This window comes from Eptatretus burgeri, chromosome 8 (assembly GCF_056783735.1).
Source record: "Eptatretus burgeri isolate ZD-2024b chromosome 8, Ebu_testis_v1, whole genome shotgun sequence".
NCBI lineage: Eukaryota > Metazoa > Chordata > Myxini > Myxiniformes > Myxinidae > Eptatretus > Eptatretus burgeri.
In genome coordinates, this window is record NC_140968.1 from 68,926,891 (window position 1) to 68,952,038 (window position 25,148).

At 46.9% G+C, this 25,148-nt stretch overlaps 1 protein-coding gene across 4 annotated transcripts in view; it reads left to right on the forward strand.

The window, feature by feature from the left end:
• Positions 1–25,148, forward strand: part of LOC147021967 (high affinity cAMP-specific and IBMX-insensitive 3',5'-cyclic phosphodiesterase 8B-like) — a 207,075-nt gene that overhangs the window by 51,140 nt on the left and 130,787 nt on the right. For all 4 annotated transcript variants that reach the window (XM_085892462.1, XM_085892460.1, XM_085892461.1 and 1 more), the window contains one exon: positions 7,618–7,675. In XM_085892462.1, coding sequence (XP_085748588.1) covers positions 7,618–7,675 — 58 coding nt within the window. The remainder of the gene's footprint in view (positions 1–7,617; positions 7,676–25,148) is intronic.

A 25,148-nucleotide genomic window follows, 5' to 3' on the forward strand; every position in this document is an offset into this window, starting at 1 on the left:
TTGATTTCCATTGTGGAAAGAATGTCAAGAGTATGTACGGCTGTTATATCTGCAAAAGGTGGCTACTTTGATGAGTTAAAAATTTTGATTAAATTTTGTTCAACAAAACGATTCCATGATTTCTTTTTTATCTGCAATTGTTTATTTGTTCGATGCTTTAATTTCAGAGTACATTGAAACATTAAACTGCTTAAATTTTAGTAAAAATTGGAAAAATGGGGGTGTTATAAAACTTTTGACCGGTGGTGTATGTATATATAGACACACACATATCTGTGTGTATATATATATATATATATATATATATATATATATATATATATATATATATATATATATATATATATATATATATATATATATATATATTGTTGTGGTTGAGGAAATTCGCAAACCACCAATCAGGTCCCGCAGGTGAGATATCTCTGTAAGTACATGTGTAGTTAGCCCAAACCCGTTGTTTAGAGGGAATAAATGTCATTCATTCGGGCTGCGACCCTTTAAGATAGCCGTTTTTCTGTTCTATCTTTATTATGAACCAACCACGTCTCAACCGCCATCACACAACAACCACCAACCGCAACGCCGCTTCACAACAACACCAACAGCCACGGCCTTTACCTTCACAACTCGCTCTCGCAACCATCGCATCACCGCCATTCCAAGCGTCGCCATGGCCATCACCGCCACAATAAACCCTCCACCACCTTCGCCTCTCCTTCTGCGGCCATTCCCGCACCGCTTGTGAACGCCGAGCGTCAGGCTGTCCTGGCCTCGTGCGGGACGCGCGCCGAGCCTCGGGTGCAAAAAGCGGCCTTTCCGAGGGGAAGTCGGATCAGGAATGATACACGCCCACTTCTGATCCGTCCAATCATTAAGCGCGGGGCGATTTGGCCCCGCCTCCAGGCGCGTCGGAGTAGAATCGGTATATGCAGATTCGAGGATCAGGGGAGGTTCACGCCCACTTTTCCTCCGTCCAATGGGCGAGCGTGGCTCCGCCCCCGAGCCCATCCTGATCCGGAAATCTGCATATGGGTTCTCCTGTCGCACTATAAAGCGCCGAGCGCGGGGCGAATTCAGTCAGTTTATGTTTCGGGCTCGAGTTGGAGAGGTGTGGCGGCGGTGAAGTGTGGCAGCAGCAGTCAAGACGGGTCTGGAGGAGAGTCGGTCTGTCGGGGTTCGGAGTCTGTCGGGGAGCTGCAGAGAGGGGAAGCCGGGAACGCGGTCGAGGGCGCAGTGGAGTCGCTCGTCGCAGGACCCAAGCAAGCCAGCTATCCTCTTTCCCCAGAGCATCAACAACCCCCCCTGTTTCCCCCCCCCCCCCGCGCTGAGATAGTGCGAAAAGGGGGCCCCGTTCCCACCCCATTCCAAGCAGTGCCAACGAAACCCGCGGAGGAGCGCGGAGTCAGGGCACCGCCGCCATTTTGCGGCTCATCACAAGACGGGTAGACTCCACGCGGTCTCGGCCCCAGGCCCGTCTGCCCCCTTGTCGAAGAGGGTGGCCCCTTTTCTTTTGATTTTGAATATGTGGTGTCGGCGCCGTCTGTAAAGTAAAACTGTGTGAGTGTTTCCGTGTGCTCGCGTAGTCGGTAGTAGATCTGCATTGTGTTTCTTTTGTTGCAATTGCTTTTGGTGCATAATTGTTGTGTTTCTTTTACATTTGCTTTTGGTGCATAATTGTTGTAATTGTAGATGTGTGCTTCCGTTTGCCGCGGAATAAATGTGCCTTATGTTGAACTGTTTTTCCCGTTTCGCTTTGTCTTTTCTTTAATTGAATCTCCATCTTAATTCACGTAAAGGGTTGGTCGTGGGCTGAATACGCCCAATAATTAATTGGAACCATCGATTGACGATAACACCACTCGGTTATCCCGATAGTACGGAACGGGTCGCTTAAAGTGGCCCGTGTCCGAAGTCGACTTGCGGCGAGGTGCGATCGCCCGGTCTACCCTCCGTGTGGGTACTTCGGTAGGTCGAATTTGGCGAGCAACCCTATCCCATGCGGGGGGCCGATTGGCACGATCGTGGTTAGGCCGAAAGGCCCACCCGTGACTCGTTCCCGGCGTTAGTCCGAGAGGGTCACGACGGAATTGTCCGTCCGGTGGGCGACGTGCCGCGATTCAAGTTACGTGGCCGCTCGCACGCTGTCGGGCGCAAATTCGCAACTATATATATATATATATATATATATATATATATATATATATATATATATATATATATATATATATATATGTATATCCATTCCATGCATTGGAGCCATACTCTGGACAGAGGATGCATCAGTGCTGCCAAAGCAGTTTCCTTGGCTATTGCGCACAATCCTGGACGGGTCGCCACTCCGATGCAGGATTCTCGAATGACTCGATCATCCCCAGCAAGCTGGGACTCATTTTGCTGACCTCAGAAGGATGGCAGGCTGAGTCAGCCCCCTGGTGAAGTAATTCAGCAGGCAACGAGGCTTGAACTCAGGACCCTTGGATCCCAAGCCGCCACCCGAACCACTGAGCCAACACCAGGCATGCATATATATATATATATATATATATATATATATATATATATATATATATATATATATATATATATATATATGTATATGTATATATATGTATATATATGTATATATATGTATATATATGTATGTATATGTATATATATGTATATATATGTATATATATGTATATGTATATATGTATATATATATATATATATATATATATATATATATATATATATGTATGTTTACTGGAACGCAAAAGAAACTGACCACTTGTTTGAAATGTAATAAAATTGTAACAGTTCAAAATAAAACAAACCAACAATTGCGAATTGAAACATTGGCATTTTATTGATGACATGTCAAGTTTTTGACCAAGATACACCATCTCGTAAGTTTGTTCTGCAGTACAGAACAGCACAGAGTGCAATGTCAGTCCCCTTTCAATAGTGTGTGTGGCCACCATTGTTTTGGATACAGGCAGTGCATCGTCGGCACATACTGCCTACCAGCCTTTGGATGGATTGCTGCTGGATTCTGTCCCACTCAGTCCTCAACGTCTGAAGCCATCTGACTTCGGACCATCTGCCTGTCCTGCCTTGCAGTGGTGACTCTTGGCCTCCCTGATCGAGGTCTGTCATCTGCAGAGTGGTGGAGGGTGTCTCTGTCCACCAGGGCCGATATCGTCTGGTGTGAACAGCCAAGGCGACGTGCCACCTCACGGTAGCTCAATCCGCCTTGCAGTATGCCCAAGGCACACTGCCGTTGATCCCTTGACAATCGTGGCATGTCGATTGAAATGCCCATTTTGCATTGGCCTTTTTAAAGCCAATATCAAGACATCACTGGCAGCTCATTAAAATCATCCCATACCCCTTGGCTAATCACTGACAGTCAAAACGGCTGTTCAACAGCTGTGCTATGAAGTGACCATTGAAGGTTTAAGTGACCATCCCTGACCGTTTTGTCTGACAGTGAGGACACTATTGTCCACAAATAAGTTCACACATTTACTACACGCAGTGTTATTGTTGATATTTGAAGGTTTAAAAGGTGGTAAGTTTCTTTTGCGTTTCAGTATATATATATATATATATATATATATATATATATATATATATATATATATATATATATATATATATATATATATATATATATATATATATATATATATATATATATATATATACATACACACACGAGGTCCATCTAAAAAATAACGGGACTGACCACAGAAATTTTATTCCAAAAAATATATTGAAATCACAGCTTGTCCCCTTCAAAAGTTTCCCCCCAGTCTCACACACCTGTCCATCCTCTTCTTCCACACTTTGATACACCCCCGGAAGGCCTCTTTTGGAATCCTCTGGAGCTCCGTCGTCACGGCCCTTTTGATCGCCTCCACATCAGGAAATCGGGTCCCCTTGATCACTCCCTACGCTTGGGGAATTGGAAAAAAAATCACAAGGGCGAAGTCTGGCGAATACGGGGGTTGCTCCAGAGTTGGCACGTTCCTCTCTGCAAGAAACTGTCGGATGCTCAGGACACTGTGAGCAGGGGCATTATCATGGTGGAGCACCCAGGCGTTGTTCTCCCACAGATCCCTCCTCTTGTCCCGGACTGATCTCATGAGGCGCCTGAGGATCTCCTTATACACGCATTGATTCACTGTTTGACCCTTTGGTAGAAACTCGAAGTGGACGATGCCCTTGATGTCAAAAAACGTGATGAGCATCACCTTGACCTTCGACTTCGACATCCTTGCTTTCTTTGGTCTTGGTGATGCCGGACCTTTCCACTGACGACTCTGCCGTTTGGTCTCGGGATCGTATTCAAATATCCACAATTCATTGCCAGTAACGACTCTCCCGAGCAGGTCTGGATCGTCCTCAAGGCGCTCGATAATGTCTTGACAGACAGTGACTCTGCTGTTTATGGTCCTTGGACAACAGCTTGGGGACCATCTTTGTGCACACCTTGCGCATTTCGAGATTTTCAGTGATGATGCTCCAGACAGTGTCCTTGTTGATGGAAAGTTCCTCAGCAATCATCCGCACAATGAATCGACGATCTGCACACACCATCTGCTTCACACGCACGATGTTGTCCGCCGTTCTGCTCATTGAAGGTCTTCCAGACTGGATCGTCTTCAACCTCCTCCCATCCCTCTTTGAACCTCTTGTGCCATTCAAATGCACATGTACGCGACATTGTTTCTTTCCCGTGGACTTGCTGCAGCATTGCGAAGCATTCGGAAGGTGTTTTGTCAAGCTTGGTAAGAAACTTCAGATTGGCTCTCTGCTCACGACTGATAGCGCGACGACCCAGACTCAACAACATGTAAAGCACGACCTGCAAAAATCACACAATGAACGCAGTCAACCATCAACAATCATATACATTGCTGGAATGTTGTGAAAGACTGACACAACCTGTTCATTCAAGTTGTGCAAGTTGAGCACACTGCAGGCTCAGTCCTGTTACTTTTTAGACTGACCTCGTGTGTGTGTGTGTGTGTGTGTGTGTGTGTGTGTGTGTGTGTGTGTGTGTGTGTGTGTGTGTGTGTGTGTGTGTGTGTGTGTGTGTGTGTGTGTGTGTGTGTGTGTGTGTGTGTGTGTGTGTGTGTATTTATTTGTTTTTCTCTTTCTCGTTTTTTATGTATTTTTTTTAATATACATATATGTGTATATATTCGGGTGGTCCTAAAATACAAACTTCAACTTTTCAAATGTGCTTTTTTATTTTTTGGTTCTACTTGGGAAGAAAAAAAATTGAGTGAAGTTTCATTTGATTTCAACAGATTTTACCACTGTCACACGACCCCTGTTGTTTTGTGCCATGACGTCAAACTGTGACTTAACTGTACAGAGTTGTGGGTTTATATCTCAGCTTGGTGATCTTTTTGAGGTTAATATAAACCTCTTCGCTGCAGAAGCAATATTTTAAGGAGTGCAGCAACTCAACAGGAAGGATTCTTGTTTCATTTTGCATTTAACTGTCGAACAGCCACAATGCTATAATTCATGGATTCAGAGACTGGAACACTGTATTTTTCACACCCTATGTGACAGTGGTTAATAAAGCCGTAGATGAACCATATTTGGTACCAATACTTTTCTTATTAATACTGTTACGGCTGTGGAAATTCGCAAACCACCATTCAGGACCCATAGGTGAGATATCTTGATAGGTACATGTGTAGTTTCGCCCTAACCCATTCTCTAGAGGGAATTTATGTGATTCATCCGTGCTGCGACGCTTTGAGTCAGTCGTTTTTCTTTTTATATCTTTTATTTCAAACACACAACATTTCAACAACCACGCCATCCCCATCACAGCGCCAACCACACTGCAACCACGCCACCTCCACCATCTACGCTACCACATCTTCGCCACTCTCCATTCAACAGGCTCCGTGCGGTTACGATCTCCGCGGAGGAACAAACAAAAACCAACAAGGATGCTCGGTGGGCTTTTCCCACCTGTTTTTCCCGTCTGACTTCCCCGGTCTTTGGAGTGGAGGAAGAGCAATGCAGGTCAAAGGTCAGAGGTCATGTGAAGGTGGGGCCTCTTTTTGGGGGAATAATTCCCTGGCTCCGAGCCAAAAACTGACTCCCTCAGCCCCCGGACGGAGCGGGGTGGAGGGAACGCCCTTTTTCGGGAACCCTCTCAAAGGAAGGTGGAGCCGAGAACGGGGCGGGGCGAAGGGCGGAGCCCCGGCGATAAAAGACTGACACGGGCGGGCGCGGAGCGCTTTTTCTTCCTCTTCGTCTTGGCTGGTGGTTCGGTTGGTTTTTGTGGAGAGTTGGTCTTCAGGAAGAGTTCCTGTGCCCGCGTCTTGGCGAGCGGCCCTGTCACGAAGGCATGGACGGGAGATGCGGCGGCGCCCGTTGCGAGGTGGACCTGTGCGTCCGGACGGGGAGTGCAGGAGAGGATTCGCCGGCCGCGAGAGAGGTCGGGGCCGGGTGCGACCACGCTGACGGTCGCTGGAGAGGGACTCACCAGCAAAAGGGAAGTCGCGACTTCTTTCTTTCTTTTCTTTGGGGTTTTTGTATGGATCTTGTGGCACCGTGTCTCGTAACGTAGAACTGTTTAAGTGTTGCCGTGTGTACGCGTATTCGGTTGTAGCTCTGCATCGTTTCTTTTGTTTTAATTGCTTTATGTGCATTTCGATTGTGTATTGCTGTAAATACGTGCCTTACGTGCTTGTCTGTGTGTGCATGTGAATAAAATGCTTGCTTGTTGAACTTTGCCCGTTTCGCTTTGTCTTTTCTCTATTGACCCTCCATCCTGCATCACGGAAAGGGGTTCGTAGTGGGTGCAACATCCCAGTAATTAATCAGAACCGTCAAGGCCGACGATAACACCGCTCGGTTATCACTGTAGCACGGAACGGACCGCTTAAGCGGTTCGTGTCTGGAGTCGGCCTGTGGCGTGGTACGATCGCCCGGTCGACCATCCGCGCTGGTACTTAGGTCGATCGAATTTGGCAAGCAACCCTATCTGCGCGGGTGGGCAATTGGCATGGTCGTGGTGGGGTTAAACCCCCACCCGTGACTAGCTCCCGGCGTTGTTCTGAGAGGGTCACGACAGAATTGTCCGTCCGGTGGGCGACGTGCCGCGATTCGAGTGACGCGGCCGTCCGCACGCCGGCGGGCGCGAATTCGCAACAATACGAACCATTTTAGGAAAAAGCACCTTGAGAAAGTCCTCTTTTTGGTTTCGGTGTACCAGTAAGGACCACCCTAGTATTATTTATATATATATATATATATATATATATATATATATATATATATATATATATATATATATATATATATATATATATATATATATATATATATATATATATATATATATATATATATATATATATATATATACACACACACACAGTATTTTTTCTCTTTTTCTCTCTCTTTCCTGTAATTGTGTAACTGACTTCTTCAGACACGTTTCCCTCAAATGTCTTGCTGGCTTTCTTCTGAAGAGGCTTAATTTCCATCTCCTCATTCACCCACCCACTCTGAAGCCCTCCTCCTCAGCCATCCTCAGTTTTACTCATGTTTTAATTTTGCTTTTTCTGAATTTTGAGGTGTTTGTCATTTCAGGTTCGCCGAGCCGGATGATGGCTTCCTACTCTCCCTTCTCTCGGCTGGATTTGTGCGGGTGAGTGTTCCACCCATGACTACCCCAGAGAATGCATGTGTGCTTGCGTGTGTGTACATGCTGAAACCACCATTTGGAGAGGTTTTGGGCTTAAAGGATCAAAACCTCAATGAAGAACAGAGCACAGCTCATGATTCAGGCAGTTGGAAAATTCAGTTGGAAAAAAAACCCAAAAGTTCTTGCTTTCGCAAAACAACTATTTTGAGGTTTGGGATAAAAAAATGGACTTATTCATTTAATATAATTTACAACATCCTTCAAATGTTAAGAGAATGCTTTTGGAATAACCGTTGCTGTTCAGTGAACAGATTTGTGAGTAATAGACCTATGAAAAAATGGTGTTTCTGTGTGCTTGTACTTTATCAGGAAGTCGGCAGACTTCCAAAGTAGGAATGACCCAGACATTCCATAGGTTTAATGCAACACAAATCCTTAAAAAAAACAACCAAAGTACCAACTTATAAACCTATAAGTACCGAACAGTCAGCTGTGCATGATTTCACATTTAATAACATTCCATTCCATTCCAATGGGACTATACTTTGTGCAGAGCGTTGGTGTTGCTTCAGCAGTCTCCTTGGCTGTTGGGCACAATCCTGGATGGGTCGCCACTCCGACACAGGATACCAGCAAGCTGGCACTTATTTTACCGACCTCTGAAGGATGACAGGCAGAGTTAGCCCCACCTCGTATTAATTCAACAGAAGAGTGGAATTGAACTCAGGATGCTAGAATCCCAAGCCCACCACCCAAACCATTATGCCAACACCAGGCATTTCATAACACTGATTAAACTTTTTGACAGAATCCTCAAAATGCATAATTGACCGACCCAAAATTGCCGTTTTGTAATTCTTATTCTTCTTGTTATTTTCAGAGCGCCAAACTCAGAATTGATTTAAGTTCAGGACTTGGTTTATACGCAACACAAATCTACTGCATTTTATAGTTGGAGGTCCATGACTACTTAAATTTTCCAAAACTTAAAGAATTCCTCAAAATTATTCACTTCAAAATTATTTACTTCAATTATTGCGTCACAATTCGGCCCGCACACCGGCACTCCTCTGATTCTTCTTCAAAAACCTGAGTTCTTTTCAACCCTTCTTTCCTCCCGTGTCTATAACGTCCCACTGTTCCAACGTTTCTTTTCTCCATTCTCTTGGGTATCCTTCATGGCATCCTTCACTTAATGTCTTTAATCGTATCTCTGACTGAAAAAAAAATTAAATCCCACTTTGCAATGCATGTTCATGTTCGTGTTCCATCAATTATCCCTTTTTTCCAACTTCAGTGCCAATTCACCCCACCTCCTTAAATCTACCTCTTCCTTACCCCTCACCTATTATACCCCATCCTTACCCCTCCCATATTGCCCCTCATCCAACCTCCACTCTTTGTACCTCTTCACTGTCTTCTGATTCAGTATTAGCTCCTCCTCTGTTTTCCCAAAGTGTGTGGTGTTCTAACATCTGTGGTTTCCATTCGAACCAAACATATCTCACTCTCTCAATCAGTACACTTCTCAACACCACAAACATCACACCTTCTTTCCTCTCATCACACCTCCCGCTCTTCCCAACCCCTCAAATCTTGTACCTCCCGCGGCCTGCTCCCTTCTTCACCACAACACTACCAAGTCTCATCCTTCCCCTCTCCCCACCTCTCCCATCGCCCTTCTGCACCTTGGCCATGCCTGCTTTCATTATCTCCCCCTCTCTCAAAGCTTCCCTCTCACCCTTCCCTCTCAAAGCAACCATCACACTCTTTCCCCTCCAAGCTTTCCTATAATCTTTCTCAAAAACTCCTCCCTCACTCTTCTCCCTCAATGCTCCCCTCTCATCTTTCTCCCTCCAACCTCTCCCCCCCCACCACACGCCCCTCTTCTCAAAGTTGCCCCCACTCACATCTGCAAAGCTGCGTCATTACCCCACCTCTCTCTCCCATCTCCTTTCTCCACCTCCTCCAATCTTCAACTGCCCTCTGCCCCCTCTCTTATTACTCCCCACTGTAACTCAACCCATCACCACTGAGCCTTTTCTCCTCCTCATCCGGCCCTCTCCCCAAGCTCTTCTGCAATCCCCCACACTATTTCAATAACTCTCTCTCCCTGCCCCCCTCCTCCCTTGTCCGACCCTCCTCCTCACTCCCTCTTCCTTAACAGTGTGGACTTCAAACATCCAGGACCTTCGCTCAAACCTGACAGATTTTCCCATACCAGTTACCACTGACAAACCAGATATAATATTGTTGCGGAGCCAGGCGTCAGCTGCGAGCATGACCACTAGGTGGAGCAGTAGGGTCTACTCTACCGAACACCTGGAATCTAGATCGTACCTTTCGGAAAACTCTGAGGGTACGGGTCCCTTACCGGACCATGAATCGTCAATAATTCCACCACGTGGGACAGGGTTATTTGCCAAACTTCAAAATACCTAGAGACCCACGTGGCGAGCTACCGAGTCGTCACACCCTCGACGGAGCTCGAACGGGACGAGCAGTTTCTGTGCTCGAACCGTGCGTAACCCGAACGGATGGTTACCGAGATCCGTCGGTCCAAATGTACATCTACATCTACAGCAGCAACAGCCTTTTTAATTCTCCAACACGCACCTTGCTAAACCAATAAAGGAAAGGACGAGGACGAGCTGAAACATTCAACAAATGGGGTATTTATTAACAGTAGGTGGGGAAGGAGGGAAGCACATAAGGGCAGGTTTATCACAACAAAGAGAAATGCAAGTATGTACAGCAAAGAGCACTTGAACAGTTCCTACTTACAGACAGGGCCCCAGATACACACGCGCACACACAAATACCCCAAAAAGAAAATGGACCTTCCCGCCTCGTGCGGCCCTTGTCGATCCGATTCGGCGGGACTTGAACCCGCAGCTCGATGCCGCTGCAAACACCGGGTACGGAGGCAGCGCCAGGCTCCAGCATGCGGCGAGACCCAAGCCAGTGACGAGATGCCAAGCGAACCAGAACAGACGCTCGAGATGTCAAGCGAACCAGAACATGTGCTCGAGATGTCAAGCGAACCAGAACACGCGCTCGAGATGTCAAGCAAACCAGAACACGTGCTCAAGATGTCAAGCGAACCAGAACACTCGCTCGAGAAGACGGGGCACCGATTATTTGTTCTCTGTTCCCTCCTCGTCTTCTTGGGCCAGTCCACTCGCCTCCGATTGGACGGTCGGTTCTCAGGTGACTCGAGGCGGCCTCCCGATTGGCCGGGCCGGCTCAGGCGATCCACTCGCCGCCCATTGGCCGGCGTGTCGTGGGAAAGTCGAACTCTGTGGCAATATTGGACAAGGGGCACGCCCCTGCCTTCCTGGGCGGAGTCTCGATCTGATGTGATGGAAATCTCCGCCTACGTACGTGGTCAAACGCACGTAGGCAATGGCGTCAGTGTAGGAAGCGAGGTGAAGGCATGTTGTTGTTATAAGGGGTGTAAAAATGTAAAAGAAAACCATAACTATCAAAATAACTCCGCAGCGCATGAACATTTAATTACCCATTAAACAAGGGACGGGACCCGAACTAGAAACGCACACTTACCGATATAACTGAGCTATAGGGGGACGGCTGTCTGTCTGTGTGCACAAGGCTTCCAAATTCGTAGCAATATGTTTAACATAAACTTTCCTCCTTCAAGACTTCTCTGATTCCCGAGTATCTCTCCCGAGTTACTCCCCTCCTCCAGTATGACAGACCTGATCCTCATCCTGGTGGCAGAATTGCTCTCATCATCAAAAACTTGATTCCTCACTCTCCATGCACTGCCCTCACTCCTCCACACCCCCAGGAATACCTCGCGACAGCTTCACCTCCACTCCCACCTCGTGTTTATGTGTATGTTGTACCATCCACCAAACAATGATGACTCCGTTTACACTTCGTTCACCAAAAACATGGACCAACTTTTATCCTCTCATCCCAACTCTCTCTTCCTTATATGTGGTGACTTCAATTGCCATCATACCAGTTGGCTGGGTGTGGGTACCTCTCTCACCTGCCCTGGCTCTTCAGCAATTACTTCTGAGACTCATTGAGACTGACACAATCTGTCAACTCCTGACCCAAATCTCATCCAATAGTACTCCATTTCTTTTGAATCTGATTTTGACAAATTTCCCAGAAAATATCTGGTTCTTCCTCCGTTCCAATCGGTTCATCTGACCACATGCTTGTCAATGTAGACATCTCTCTGGCTGTTATTAGAGAATCACCTCAGCTCCATCAAGTCGAGCATTTCACTCAGGCCGACTGGCAGGGACTTCAAGCAGCCATCAAACTTCTCGACTGGTCTCCGATCACTTTTTTTCTCCAACATCAACTCATCCTGAGAATTCCTTCAAAGATATTTGCTCTCTCTCATGAACAGGCTTATCCAATCTCATCTTCAGTTGCCCTACCCTTCCTCCCGCCCACGGTACACTGAAGCTTGTGGCGAGGCAATTGGCTTGAAACGACTTGCCTTCGCCTCATGGAAGACAAATCCAACTGAAGGCAATCTCAGTTCCTTCCACAAAGCTTCTCAACAAGTGTGTGTCTACCCTGAGGAGAGCCAGCAAGCAACATTTTTGTAATCTCAAGTTTGAACTCTCAAACCTATCTCCCTCCTCCAAATCCTGGTGGCATGTAGTTGTCTGTTTCTGGTGTAAGTTCCTCCTCCATCCCCTCCCTTTCCTCAAATGGCCACACAGCTGACACTGCATGTGAAAAGGCTGAATGCCTAAACTCCATGTTTGCTTCTAAAACTTGTGTCCCAAACCCATCTCTTTCTGTACCCACCTTACCCAGTTGCACCCAGCTGTTCCTGGACTCTGTGTCCTTTTCTTCTGACAAGGTGGAGAGCTTTCTGTCAAACCTCGACTCTGATTCTGCAACCGGTCCAGACGGCATCAGCCCACGTGTCCTAAAACATGCTCTGCTGCTCTTGCTCACCCTCTTTCTGTTCTATTCACACTCTCATTTGCTCAAGATTATCTGCCATCTGCTTGGAAATCAACAAACATTACCACTCTGCACAAAAAAGGTTCAAAAACAGATCCCTACAACTACAGACCAAACAGCCTTCTCCCAATCATCAGCAAGGTTATGGAATCATCGCTTCTGACATGAAGTCCTTCCTCTTTTCCAATGGCCTGATTTCCGATCATCAATTTAGATTCAGACCAGGTCAGTCTACTCGAGACTTGCTGCTCCTGCTCTCCAAACAATGGATGGAGGTCCTCAATGCCAGACATGAGATCAGAGCCATCTTCCTTGACATATAGTGTGCTTTTGATATGGTCTAGCACCCCGACCTACTCACCAAAGTCTCTTCCAATGGTATCCAAGGCCATCTCCACTCTTGGCTTGCCGACTTCCTCTCCTGTCGCAGTCACCGTGTAGCCCGAAATGGAGTTCTTTCATCCCCTCTTCCTGTTCAGGCTGTAGTTCCTCAAGGCAGCGTTCTGGGCCCTGTTCTTTTTCTTGTTTTCATCAATGATCTCTCCAACTCTCTGGAAAATCCTCTTCATCTCTTTGCTGATGACTCCACCCCTTTGCCGTGCCATCTATCATCCCCAGATCAGCAAGCAGCAGCCTCTTCACTCTCTGCAGATCTGGGTAAAATCACAAGCTGGTCCAACACGTGGAACATGTCTTTCAATCCTGACAAATCTCACACTCTCACTTTGTCTCTCCGAAAGGACTGTCTGGAACCCCCCCCCCCGCCCTCATCTACTTTCTCAGAAATCCTCTTGAAGAAGTCCTTTCATTCAAAGTTTTGGGCCTCACTATCTGCCATGATCTTTCCTGGGAATGCCACATCTCCAAGATGGCCAGTCGCCGATTGGGCATCCTCCGTCGTGCATATCCTTCCTTGGCATACCTGAGCTCCTGACCACATGCATAACTTTCATCTGCAGCGTGATGAAGTACTGCTCTCCCCTTTGGGCTGGTGCTCCCGCCTCTCACCTTTCTCGGCTTCATGCTGTGGAAACCAAGCATTTACGATCATTGGTATCTCACACGATGAGACTGAGACTTCGGATCTCTCACTCTCTCACTGCAGGCAGGTTGGTGGTCTCTCTGTCTTCTTCCATCTCCTCTCCGTCCCCCCCGCTCTGTCTGCTATATGTCCCCACATCTTTCCGCAGGGCACTCAAGGTCTGCCAGCAACCCCCTTCTGGTTAAACTAACAAAATCAAGAATCACTGCTCACCTTCATCCTTTCATTCCTCTTTTTTTTTTTTACACCTTTGGAACAAACTCCCATGCACTCTTCAATCCCACTCTTCCCTCCAGGTCTTCAAAATAGCTGTTCACCACCATCTCTTATCTTCCCCCATCCAAAACCTCGATCTTTTCTACCCAGTCAATCCACCCCAAACGCACCTCCTTCAAATTCCTTGCTTTCCTTCCTGAAACTCCCTGTAGTGTCCATCTTGTTTACCCCGTGTACCCTGCCCCATCCCTCTCCCTTCCACAGATCTCCTCATGTGTCTATTCCCCACTATTTTTTGCTTCCCTCTCCCATCCTACTTCTCGCCTGCTCCCCTTTTTATACATTTTGTGTGTTTGCTCTTTTATGAGCCTTGACATTGTAAATAAAAATATATAGTAAGCAAACTTGCATCTCTATGCATCGAAATAGGAAGGGAGGGAGAGGAGGGTAGGTGCGATCATGCCTGCCAATCAAAATTATGGAGTGGGGCTGTGGTCATGTGTGCCTGTCTTACCTAAATGGGTGTGGTTAATGGTGTAATATTACATACGGTGCAACAGTCATGCCAACAGAAAACTGCTTTTAAATAAAGACAGGTGTGCCTCATGTTGGAATACAAAATTACGTAAAGTCTGCCGACCATTGTTACCAGATGTGTGATAATTTTTCTTGGCATGCCATACATCAATTGGGTTGCATGGTGTGGGTCAAAAGTGCAGTGTGCTTGAAAACATGGATGTTTACTATTTAGCAAGTGTAAAATATCTGAATTTCAGTTTTCACTTGCCTGGTGTTGGCTTCGTGGTTCGGGTGGCGGCTTGGGATCCGAGGGTCCTGAGTTCAAGCCCCGTTGGCCGCTGAATTAATACACCAGGAGGTTGACTCAGCCTGTCATCCTTCCGAGGTCGGCAAAATGAGTACCAATGTACTGGTCAGGGGACACTGCATCAGCGGCATAGCCATGTCCCAACCAATGATGCAACCAGCAGCCACAGGCTGTTCTCAATAGAGAAAGAGTTTTCACTTTTGTAGCAAAAATTATACATTGCACAAGAGACAGACGAATAAACTCTCTCCTTAAAGTCTAATAACCTTCGTAATAACTGCTTGCTATTTATCAGGTGTTCTAATAAACCAATAGTCATAATGGAGCCAGCCAGTTTGCGAGCTAACACGTGCTATCATTCTACATGGTACTAAATGTGAGGAAGGTGGTGAATGAATGGCATGAACACTATCGTACATACTGCAGTACACATACATAATATATAATGTAATTTTATAATAGCATGCATGCTATTATTTCTGCCCCCCCCCCCCACCGTGATGGAATATTCGGACGAAAATTCACTGTTTGGCTGTTGTGATGTCACAGGCTTGAGTCCTGTCATGCTCATTGCCACCATTCATTCTGATCATGACGTAACGCGACCAGCCAAAGGGTTTTTTTTTTTAATAAAAGCAGTTGGGAAACTACTTTGCAAACGCACACTCTCACTTTGTTTGACATCTCCATCTGGGTAAATGACACATCATGTGCTGCCTTCACTCATGGACAGATGTCTGCAACATGAAAGGGCCTTATTGGCCCAATGCCACATCAGCACCAAGGATGGAGAAGAGAAATGGCCAATCTTTGAATCAATTTCTGTCTACTTGGCTTCATCACCACTGCACAACCACTCTCCTCCCCCACCCCCCCTCCCCTCACTGTGATGATCTGATTGAACGTCTCTTCTGAGACTTAAATTTATCAATTGTCTTGCAGATGTTGTGGGGAAAATAATACACAACTAACTTTGATTTAGGAGGTGGCCATTTGGTCCATCAATACCACATCAACTAAATCTAACTGTTTATGAACTTAAATTAATTTGGGGAGTGGTTGTGAGGGGATGGGGTGGGGGAGTGGGGATGAAAACAGAGGAGCAAGTACAGATGCCACCAAGGTGTTTTGGAGATGCCAGCTGGCTTAGTGTTGGTTCACACATTTCAGGACATGGTCGAGCACCTGAGATCATCTTGTTTAATAACTTGAATTGCTCAGTCAGTAATATTTCCATTCACAAGCACCCCCCCCCCCATTCCTCAATGCCTGTGGAATCACTTTCCTCAGTCTCTTGATTCTCAAACCTGCCCTCCAAGGCTTCAAAACAGCTTTTCACCATTATATCAGGTGGAGCCATGATCTTTTCTTCCCCATTAACATTCCCCAATCCCACCTCTTTTGGGGTTTCCAGTTTTTCCTTCCACTTCTCTAATTGAGAGTTTGCGGCTGGATCCAGTTTGTTCACCATCTGTGTCCTTGTCCCCTTCCCCTTGCTCTCATTCTTCCCCACATCCCTTTTTTTCAAGTTTTCCTTCATTTTGTCCCTCAACCCTGCTGTTGGTGTGTCCCCACCCCCTTCCCCTTTTTATAAGCCTGGTGTTGGCTTCGCCGTGAGGGTGGCTCGCTTGGGATTTTAGGGTGCTGAGTTTGAGTCCTGTTGACCGCTGAATAAACACCAGGTGGGGTTGACTCAGCCTGTCATTCTTCCGAGGTCGGCCGAAATGAGGACCAGTGTACTGATATAGGGGCACAGTCGTCCCACACCTTTGGTAGTTAGTAAACCTTCTGCCCTGTGTCATTTAGCTCCTCCCTAAGCATGGGCCTGGTATAAATGAACCCCCAGCTTTCCACAGACTGCAGAAAGCAGACCTATATCAGGTAGTTGTACTCCGGTGTAACAAGCACAAGAACATTATTACATTCCTGATCAGTATGAACCAGCTAACCCGGGTTGGGGGCATGAGGGCATTAGAGGTGGGGTGGGAGAGGATGGCTGGATGGATTTGTGTCTTCACTGATGTACATGAGACTTGTTGAGCTGACTGGATTTGTTCTGTGGACTATTTGTCTCAACAGCTATTTTATAAATCAAGTAGAAAGGTAACTCATTCATTCATTTTGAATGCAGCACATGACTGCTGGATTGCTTCATTGCTGGGGGCATGGGTATGCAGCTGATGCAGTGCAACTTGTAGGTTAGAGCAGGAATTTGTAATTTTGGCTCTGGTGCTGGCGATAATTTGCCAACTCTTCGCTCAGGACACTGTGGGATCTTTCACCGCCACCAACTAATGCTGCTGGGTGAACGCCCATTTTAACATTAATCCAAGGGATAGCACTCGTGTTGATGAATCTCGCTGCCTGCGAAACATCAGGATGACAGTTTATCGCTGGGTCAAGATCAACATGCGATTAAACTGCTCAGAGGCAAGTATGCATACATCTAGGCCATCCTGCCAGCTCATAGGAAGATAACTAGGGTACCTTTAATGTCATGGTTGAAAAGGGGGGAGGGGGGGAAGAAGCTTCTGATCCTTGTGACAGTTGGCGAGTATTTTGCCCCGGTTGCTTGTGGAATTTTTCCCCCGCAGTGTGTGGTGCTTAATGATGCAATATCTCCTAAATTATGTTCCATAAGCAAAAGTTCTCATTTCTGGTCTTGTGCTAAAGAATAGAAAACATTGCCACTTTCTTCTGTTTGTCTTTCTCATCGTTTGACCAAAGTGGGCCAAACCGCAGCAGATGTCAGCTTTGCATTCCAAATGACAGTTTATATAGTGTCAGACCCCACTATTTGCATTTGTTTTATAAATTGTGATCTGCTTCCACATTTGCAGTCCTGTGCTTCACATATTCACGGTTTTTTGCGGGCGAAAAAAATAAAATAAAATAAAATAAAAGATAATAAAATCAAATAAAAATTCCACGAGCCGTGCACATGACACAGTTGTAAACTAGAATGGCACTCATAAGAGCACATTACCTCTGCCAGGCTGATTAGTTTACGTTTTGTATCCCACTGATAGGCTGGATCGAGATTCGGACCTGAACTAAAATTTAATCTGCTGGTTCTTGTCACCTAACCAACTCATCCACCAAGTTTTGTCCGAATCCGGCCACAAATTTGAAATATCATGCTGTATATTGTTTTCGCCCCATCACTCAATGGTGAAAAATCACTTTAAAAATTCTCAGATCCGGATCCTGATTCAGATCTTCACCAAAATCTAATCATTTCATCTGTCATATATTCAAGCTCTCCACCAAATTTCGTCTGATTCCGTCCACAACTTTTTGAGATATCTTGTTCACAAACAAACAGACAGATAGACATGGGTGAAAACAACTTCCATCCACCTCCAGTGGTGGAGGTGAACATATTTTTCACTTGCCACGCTACAAATGAGCTGTATATACAGTACAGTCCAGTATAGTACTATACACAAAAAGTATATCTTCCACGAGCTGGGCACATAACAGTTATTAAACATATCTCCCACCAACGATGCCATAAGTGAGCTGTATTTACTGTTACATTTGTGGGAAGGTTAGGGGAGGGAGAGTTGGATATCACCAGAGAGCAGATAGGAATGTATAGATTAGCATGATCCATGCACGAGTAGTTAGCCATCCCGACGTATAAGTAGGGAAACGGCTTAAGAATTGTCCTTGAATGTGCACCATATAGAGGATGGTGCATGCTAATAATTCGTCAGAGATTATGGTTAAGGAAATTGTGTGTAAAACCTCAATGTAAACCTCGACTGGGGGCCCCAGGACACTTGCAAAAGACAGGGGCGAAGCTATTGTTGCGAATCTGGAAGCCGTGAGCATTCAACATACAGGTCCTATAGAACAGTTATATCGGTAACTATGTGTTTTTTAGTTAGGGTCCCCGTCCCTCCTTTAATGGGTAATTAAATGTACATGCGCTGCGAAGTTACTTTGATAGTCAGTATTTTCTTTTATTTTTAAATCCTCAATAACTACAACAACTCACCTTCACCTCGCTCTGGCCGACACCATGGTGGGCGGAGTTCAAGGAGGAGCCTCACCGCGGCCCTCGACCAATCAGCGTGCTACGAGTGAGGTGCAACCCGCTCAGCCAATCAGACCCCAAGACGGTGAGAAAGGCGGTCCGCATGACGTCACCACGCCCCCGGGCCAATCAATGGACTTGCCGCTCGTTTTGGCCAGGGACAGGGCGACGAGCGATTCTGCGCGCCAAAACCGTCCAGTGAGGGAGAGCAGGGAGGGCGGAGGCGTCCCCCCCACCCCCGAGACAGGGTGAATAAGCTTGCGGCGCGATCGGACCAGAAAGGAGAGCTTGAGAGATCCTTCCTCCACAAGAACTGCAAGGGTTGCGCGCCGTGTCTCTGTCGGTGAACAAGGAGAGAGAAGTGGTTGACACGAGTGGAGATTGTGTTTGCCTGACACAGGTGGTTGTCGCATTCGCCTCACACGAGAAAGGTCCGAGTTCCGCCAGCTCGAAGACCACATGAGGTGGACAGGTCCGAGGCAGGATCTAGTTTTCAGCTCACCTTTCCCTCAGAGAGCTGGAGGCGTCAATAAAGGCTGTGGCCACCAGGTCTTGGGTGTACGTGTGTGTGTGTGTGTGTTTGTGGCGCCAGTCTATTAAGTAATACTGCATAAGTGCTTGTGCATAAATTGCTATTCCTTCTATATTCGGTTAACTCTGCCTTCTTGCGTGACCCCCTGCCCCATTATAAATAAATACATTTGTTAAATGTATCAGTTCATTGCTGTGTTTCCTCCATTGGCTTCGCCTGACACGTGTTGGTGAATTATAAAGGCTGTTGCCACGGTCAATGTACGATTGGAACGACGGAACTTCGGCAACCGTCCGCTCGGGTTGCGCACCGGTTGGGCATGCTAACTGCTCGACTCGTACGAGGGCCGTCGAGGGTGTGGATACTCGGTAACTCGCCACGTGGATTTCTAGGTATTTTGAAGATTGGCAAATAACCCTGTACCACGTGGTGTAATTATTGACGATTCACAGTCCGGTAAGGGACCCGTACTTGTCGGGGTTTTCCGAAAGGTACGATCTAGATTCCGGGTGTTCGGTGGAGTCGGCTCTGCAGCTCCATCTAGCGGTCGTGCTCATTGCCGATACCCGGCCCCGCAACACTGAATGCATTCAGGGGCAGATTTATAGACACCTCCCTCAGGGGTGCAACATTGGTCAGAGGGAGGAGAGGGATGAGCCTAATCGGGCAGTTTTTGTCTGAGGAGCATGGCAGAGAGGACAGTGCAGTTCTGTGGAAAACAAAAATTGTGAGGAGAATTGAGTCTGAGTTTGAAGGAGGTCATCCTGCCTGCCTGTTCTCATCGCCTTGTACCCATTTCGTCTGCCTGTTACCTCGTCTCATCATCGCCCGTAGCCCGTTCATCGACGTGTCTTTGTGGCTTTGTCTCCTCATCGTCCTGCCCATCGTCTTCCTCGTCCCTCTTCATCACCTGCTTGTCCCTGCTGCCGCCATCGCTGAGTCCTCCAGTTTTGTCCCCTTTCCGTCAGTGACTGAGTCTGGTGTGTGGCACCATAGTTTTTAGTCTCATTGTGCATAATTATTTATTAATTGCATTCCCTTCCTCCCAACCCAGCGTCGTCTCCTCACGATTCCACCATCCCCTGGTTGTTTGTGTTATGGGAAATAAACCCAATGGTCTTAAAAGATTTTAGGTTCCTCGTGTCTCTCCTCACGACTCACGCGCCACGCGTTGTCCTCCATTAATTCGGAACATCGTCTGAGGGAGTAAACTTCCAGTTCGGCTCATCCATCCAGCGTCGGTGTTGACTGACTTGGACACGACAATACATACTGTACAGTACAGTATAGTACTGTATGCAAAAACACATCTTCCACGAGCCGCACACATAGCACAGTTCTAAAACATATCTTCCACCAGGCACGCTGTAACAGAGTTGCGTGACATGGCCCACCATTCACACTCTAAACCGAGCTGCGCGGCTTGTACCACCATTCATGCTGTAAGGACGCTTCACTGCATCTATTACGGGCTGCTGATGATGTCACTCCCGCACCCCTCCCATGAGTCACATGATTAAAATGTTTCACCACATCTACCCCCAGCTGAGTAAAACATTGGCATCCACCAACATTCCTCACAAACAATGGACAGACTACTCCCTCCCGCAGCTAACCACAATTCCTGTATGACTACTAATGTGCAGCGGATTCAAGGCCAATTCTTCGGATTCTGACTACTAATTGGGATTGAAGGCTGCAAAGGACTGGGTATCTCTTCTCCTCTGTGCAAACACAAAAGGGGACTGTATGGGTCTAAATCATTCTTCTCATCCTACAACCTTGACCGGGGTTTTGCCTCTCGTTCCGCTTATTTGCTTGTTGATCAAACATGGCTCCCAAGCGCGCAAGACCACTGCCGGAGACGCGTTGACTGCCAAGAGGCAGAAGAAAGTGATGAGCCTGAGTCTCAAAGTGGATCTGCTGGACCGGCTGTCAATAGGATAGTGTGGCCTCTGTGGGCAGATTGTATGGAGTAAACGAATCCACCATTTGCTAAATATGGAAGAACGAGAAAGTGTTGTGGCGAGCACTGCACCGAGCATCAAAGTGGTCATCCACATCTGGGTTGTCCTCAAAGAAAGGATGGAGAAAGTCCTCAGTATATGGATTGAGGATAATGCACAGAAGAACATGCCTTTAAGTGGACCTTTTGTTCGTGCAAAGTGATTCATATGTACGCCATCTGGCTGGCGCGGGTACGAGTGATGCTGGTACGAGCGGCCCCAGTCCATTCCAAGCGAGCAGGGGATGATTTGGCCACTTCAAGAAGCGCTACAGTCTCTGCAACGTCAAACTAACAGGCGAGTGTGCCTCCGCGTACCACGAGGCGGCCAAAACATTCCCTGCTCCACTTGCTCAACTCATCAAGGAGAAAGGATACCTGCCAAAGCAGGTGCTGAAATGCTGATGACAGGCGTGTTTTGGAAAAAAATGCCAACGTGAACTTTTATCTCGAATCACGAGGGGACAGCATTGGGATTCAAGGCTGCAAAGGACCAAGATTCTCAGGGGAGCCTTTTGGGGTCGGCGTCTGGTATTACGCCGGCAACCTCAGACTCCTGACCTGGCTTGGCCCAGCCGTATGTGGTTAACTGCTGGGTCGTTGCATGCTCGATGCTGCCAGCCCGGCAATCTCAGTGGGTACTGTGCCCTGCACTAATATGAATAGATGGTCTGGCCCGCCATGCCAGTTGCAAATATCCGGTGGACTGGATCTGGATGCTGGGTTGGCATTCATCGCAGTGGTCCAGATGTGAACCAATGGATGGTTTTGCCATCCCAATCTGTTATGGACGTCCACTCCTGTGATCTAGAGCTTCAGTCTGCCACCTCTGCGCTGTAGTGGTCAGCACCTGAAATGTGTTTTGGTGTGGAGGAGGGAAAGAGGAGGGAGGCCAACAGACCAGGGCTGAGCAACCCTGGGACAGGAGGCGACGAGCCGGCACCATCCTGAGCTCATCTCTTCTCCTCTGCACAAATGCACAAGAGGATTGTTTAACGAAGCCCATGATGCTGTACCATTTCCTGAACCTGCATGCTTCAGACGACTCCACTGAGTTCACTAGATTTTCAATCATCATATTCATCATCTCTATCATCATCCTCAGTGTGTTTGTGCAAATAAAAATTTGAAACAGTACCGCCGAGAGTCGTGTATTCGTGTACTTGTTCTGTCGTGTATTTGTGTACGAGAGTCGTGTACTTGTTCTGTCAAGTCGTGTATCACATGCAGACTGGTATGGTTTACCCCATCTATCCAGCAAATACAAGGATTGCCTCTTCTTCCTTCAACCATACCCAGCATGGTTGACTTCTCCAGACTTTTTTCATTTTCTGCATGCTTGATGTGTGTGTGCACTGTATGGCAGTTTATGGTGTATCACAGTCCTTCTCATGTGCATAGTCGTCTAATATGTTCAAACACTGATGTCTTTGTTGTTCTTGCAGTCCATGGAATTTTTAACATTAGTCTCCAACACCACATTTCAAAACTGTCAATCCTCTTCCTTCCATTTTTTTATTGTCCCTGAACGCCACTCATGCAATTTTATATGAAGTTCTATTTACAATCAGTTATCTATGCACCCTGGGGTTTCTTAGGCCTAAGTCACATTTTGCACGGCGGCCGTGGGGTCTACAAAATCTACGTCCACTAGCAATTATAGGGCGGCCGCAGTATTTCCACTGTCTCACAATGTAGCAGTCACATGTTTTTATTTTTCGGGAGCCGCACGGTGTATTTAGAAATTGTGGAGACCGAAAACGTGGGGGTGCCGTACGGTCTTTGATTTGATGTTGCACGGTGACCTTAGGGCATCCCTGCGGCGGCCATAGAATTTTCAAGGCAGACGCAAGGTAGCCTCAAGGTGCCCGCAAGGCGACCGCAGGGGGGCCCTAAGGCGAACGTGCGGCCAAACGGACGGTAACGAGTGGGTATATATACCAGTTCTTTTTTTACTGAAATAAAAATATAACAGTTCGGAATATACCTGTATATATAACTGAATATACTATAACTATGATATACATAACTGAATATACCAGTTCAGAGTATAGGCAAACACCTATACTCCGATCTCGAGCGGTAGCGCACGGTGGACACACGGTCGACGCAGACTGCCACAGAGGCCGTACGTAGGACGCACGGCGGGCGTCGGGGAACCGTGCGTCGACCCTGCATTGCCCGCAGGTAGTCACACAGACCGCAAGTCCACCGTACGTTGAACACGGACGCCTTAGGACTACCCTACGGCGACTGTAGAAATAGTGCGGCCGCCGTAATTTTTTGGGGGTTGGCAAAATTCATTTTTCATTGATAGCCTACGGCAGCCGCACGAATAACTCAAGCCCACCGTACGCCCTATGTACGGTCGACGTGGAACACATCTACGTCACAGCTTGGCGTGCCGTTTTGCTACGGCCAACGTAGAAATGAAAAAAGTTATAACTCCGCGCTATAGTTCCACGGCGACCCCTACGGCCTGTAAAAGATAGCCATACGGCGTAGGGCCACCCTGAGGCCACCTCAGAAACTCTGCAGCCGCCGCACGCTTCTGTCAATTCAGGGGGGGTACGGCTACCGTAGCCTAGCCGTAGAGCAAATGTGACTTAGGCTTTATGGATGGTAGATCTTGATCTTTCTTCAGTTGCATCAGTTTAACCAAGTTGCATCAGTATCACATGTATTTTCAATGCTGTTTTATTTTTTTTAATTTTTATTATTTTTTTTCTTTTACGGTATGGTTGTTTAGTCACTGTTAGCGAACTTCTAATCACATTCCTTCAATAAACATTGGAAACAGTATCTGTTGTTGTGTTGTTTTTATTTATTTGTAAGCATTTTTAATGAAACTAATCATGTGCATTCACGGTCGAAAAGATTTTAAACGTTTTAAAGTTTCCCCTGTGAATCAGGAACTGCTAGGAACCTATCCCACTTTTTCCATTGAATGCATTCGTGGCTTTGCCATTCGAGGTATTTTTCGTGGGTCACGAAATGCCGGGAACCTATCCCTCTTTTTTCGATTGAAACAATTCCCCCCCCCCCCCCCCGCTATTCACTCACGGATTCACCTTTTGTGGCATTTTACAGGAATTTATCTCCAGAAAATAGTGGGGTCCGACAGTACTTGCAAACAGTTGTATTTGGTGTTCTCTTCCAAATCCAGAATGGTAATGTTGCGGGGATCATGTTGGTCAAATGACAGGGACGCTCTGGATTTGCATACTCGCCAATATACCGAGCTCAGTTTTGAATGCCCGGGGCCAATTAAATGATGCATCCGGGCACCCTACCTCACCGGGCCGTAATCAAGATGTAAACCCGAGTGGTGGCTGCGTCAGGGAGGTGATGAACTTTAACCATGGGCTTTAAGTGCCAAAAAACCCAATATGCTGTTAAAAGATTTTATAGCCAATGCAGCTATTATCAACCAGCGATCGACAGCAGTACGCATCATTCAGGAGACACAGTTCCTTTGTGGGTGTGCATTTAATATTGGGAGGGGAAGAAGATGAAAGCCACTCATGCAATTTTATATGAAGTTCTATTTACAATCAGTTATCTCTGCACCCCGGGGTTTTGTATGGATGGCAGATCTTCATCTTTCTTCAGGCCTCAGACACACCACAGAAGAAAGATCAGAGAGTTTTGACGACATGTGGAATACCCAATTATGGCTTGTGCGGGCACCGCAAGTCCAACACGGAGCACTCCAGTCTTGGCATGAACTCCAGTCTTACTCTACTTGCTATCCAGGGCCCCTTTTAATGCCTTGGTCGATGCCCCCCTCTGTGACGTCACCCAGGCCTGCCCGCTCTTCGCCCATTTGCCATCCAGGCGTTGCTCAAGCC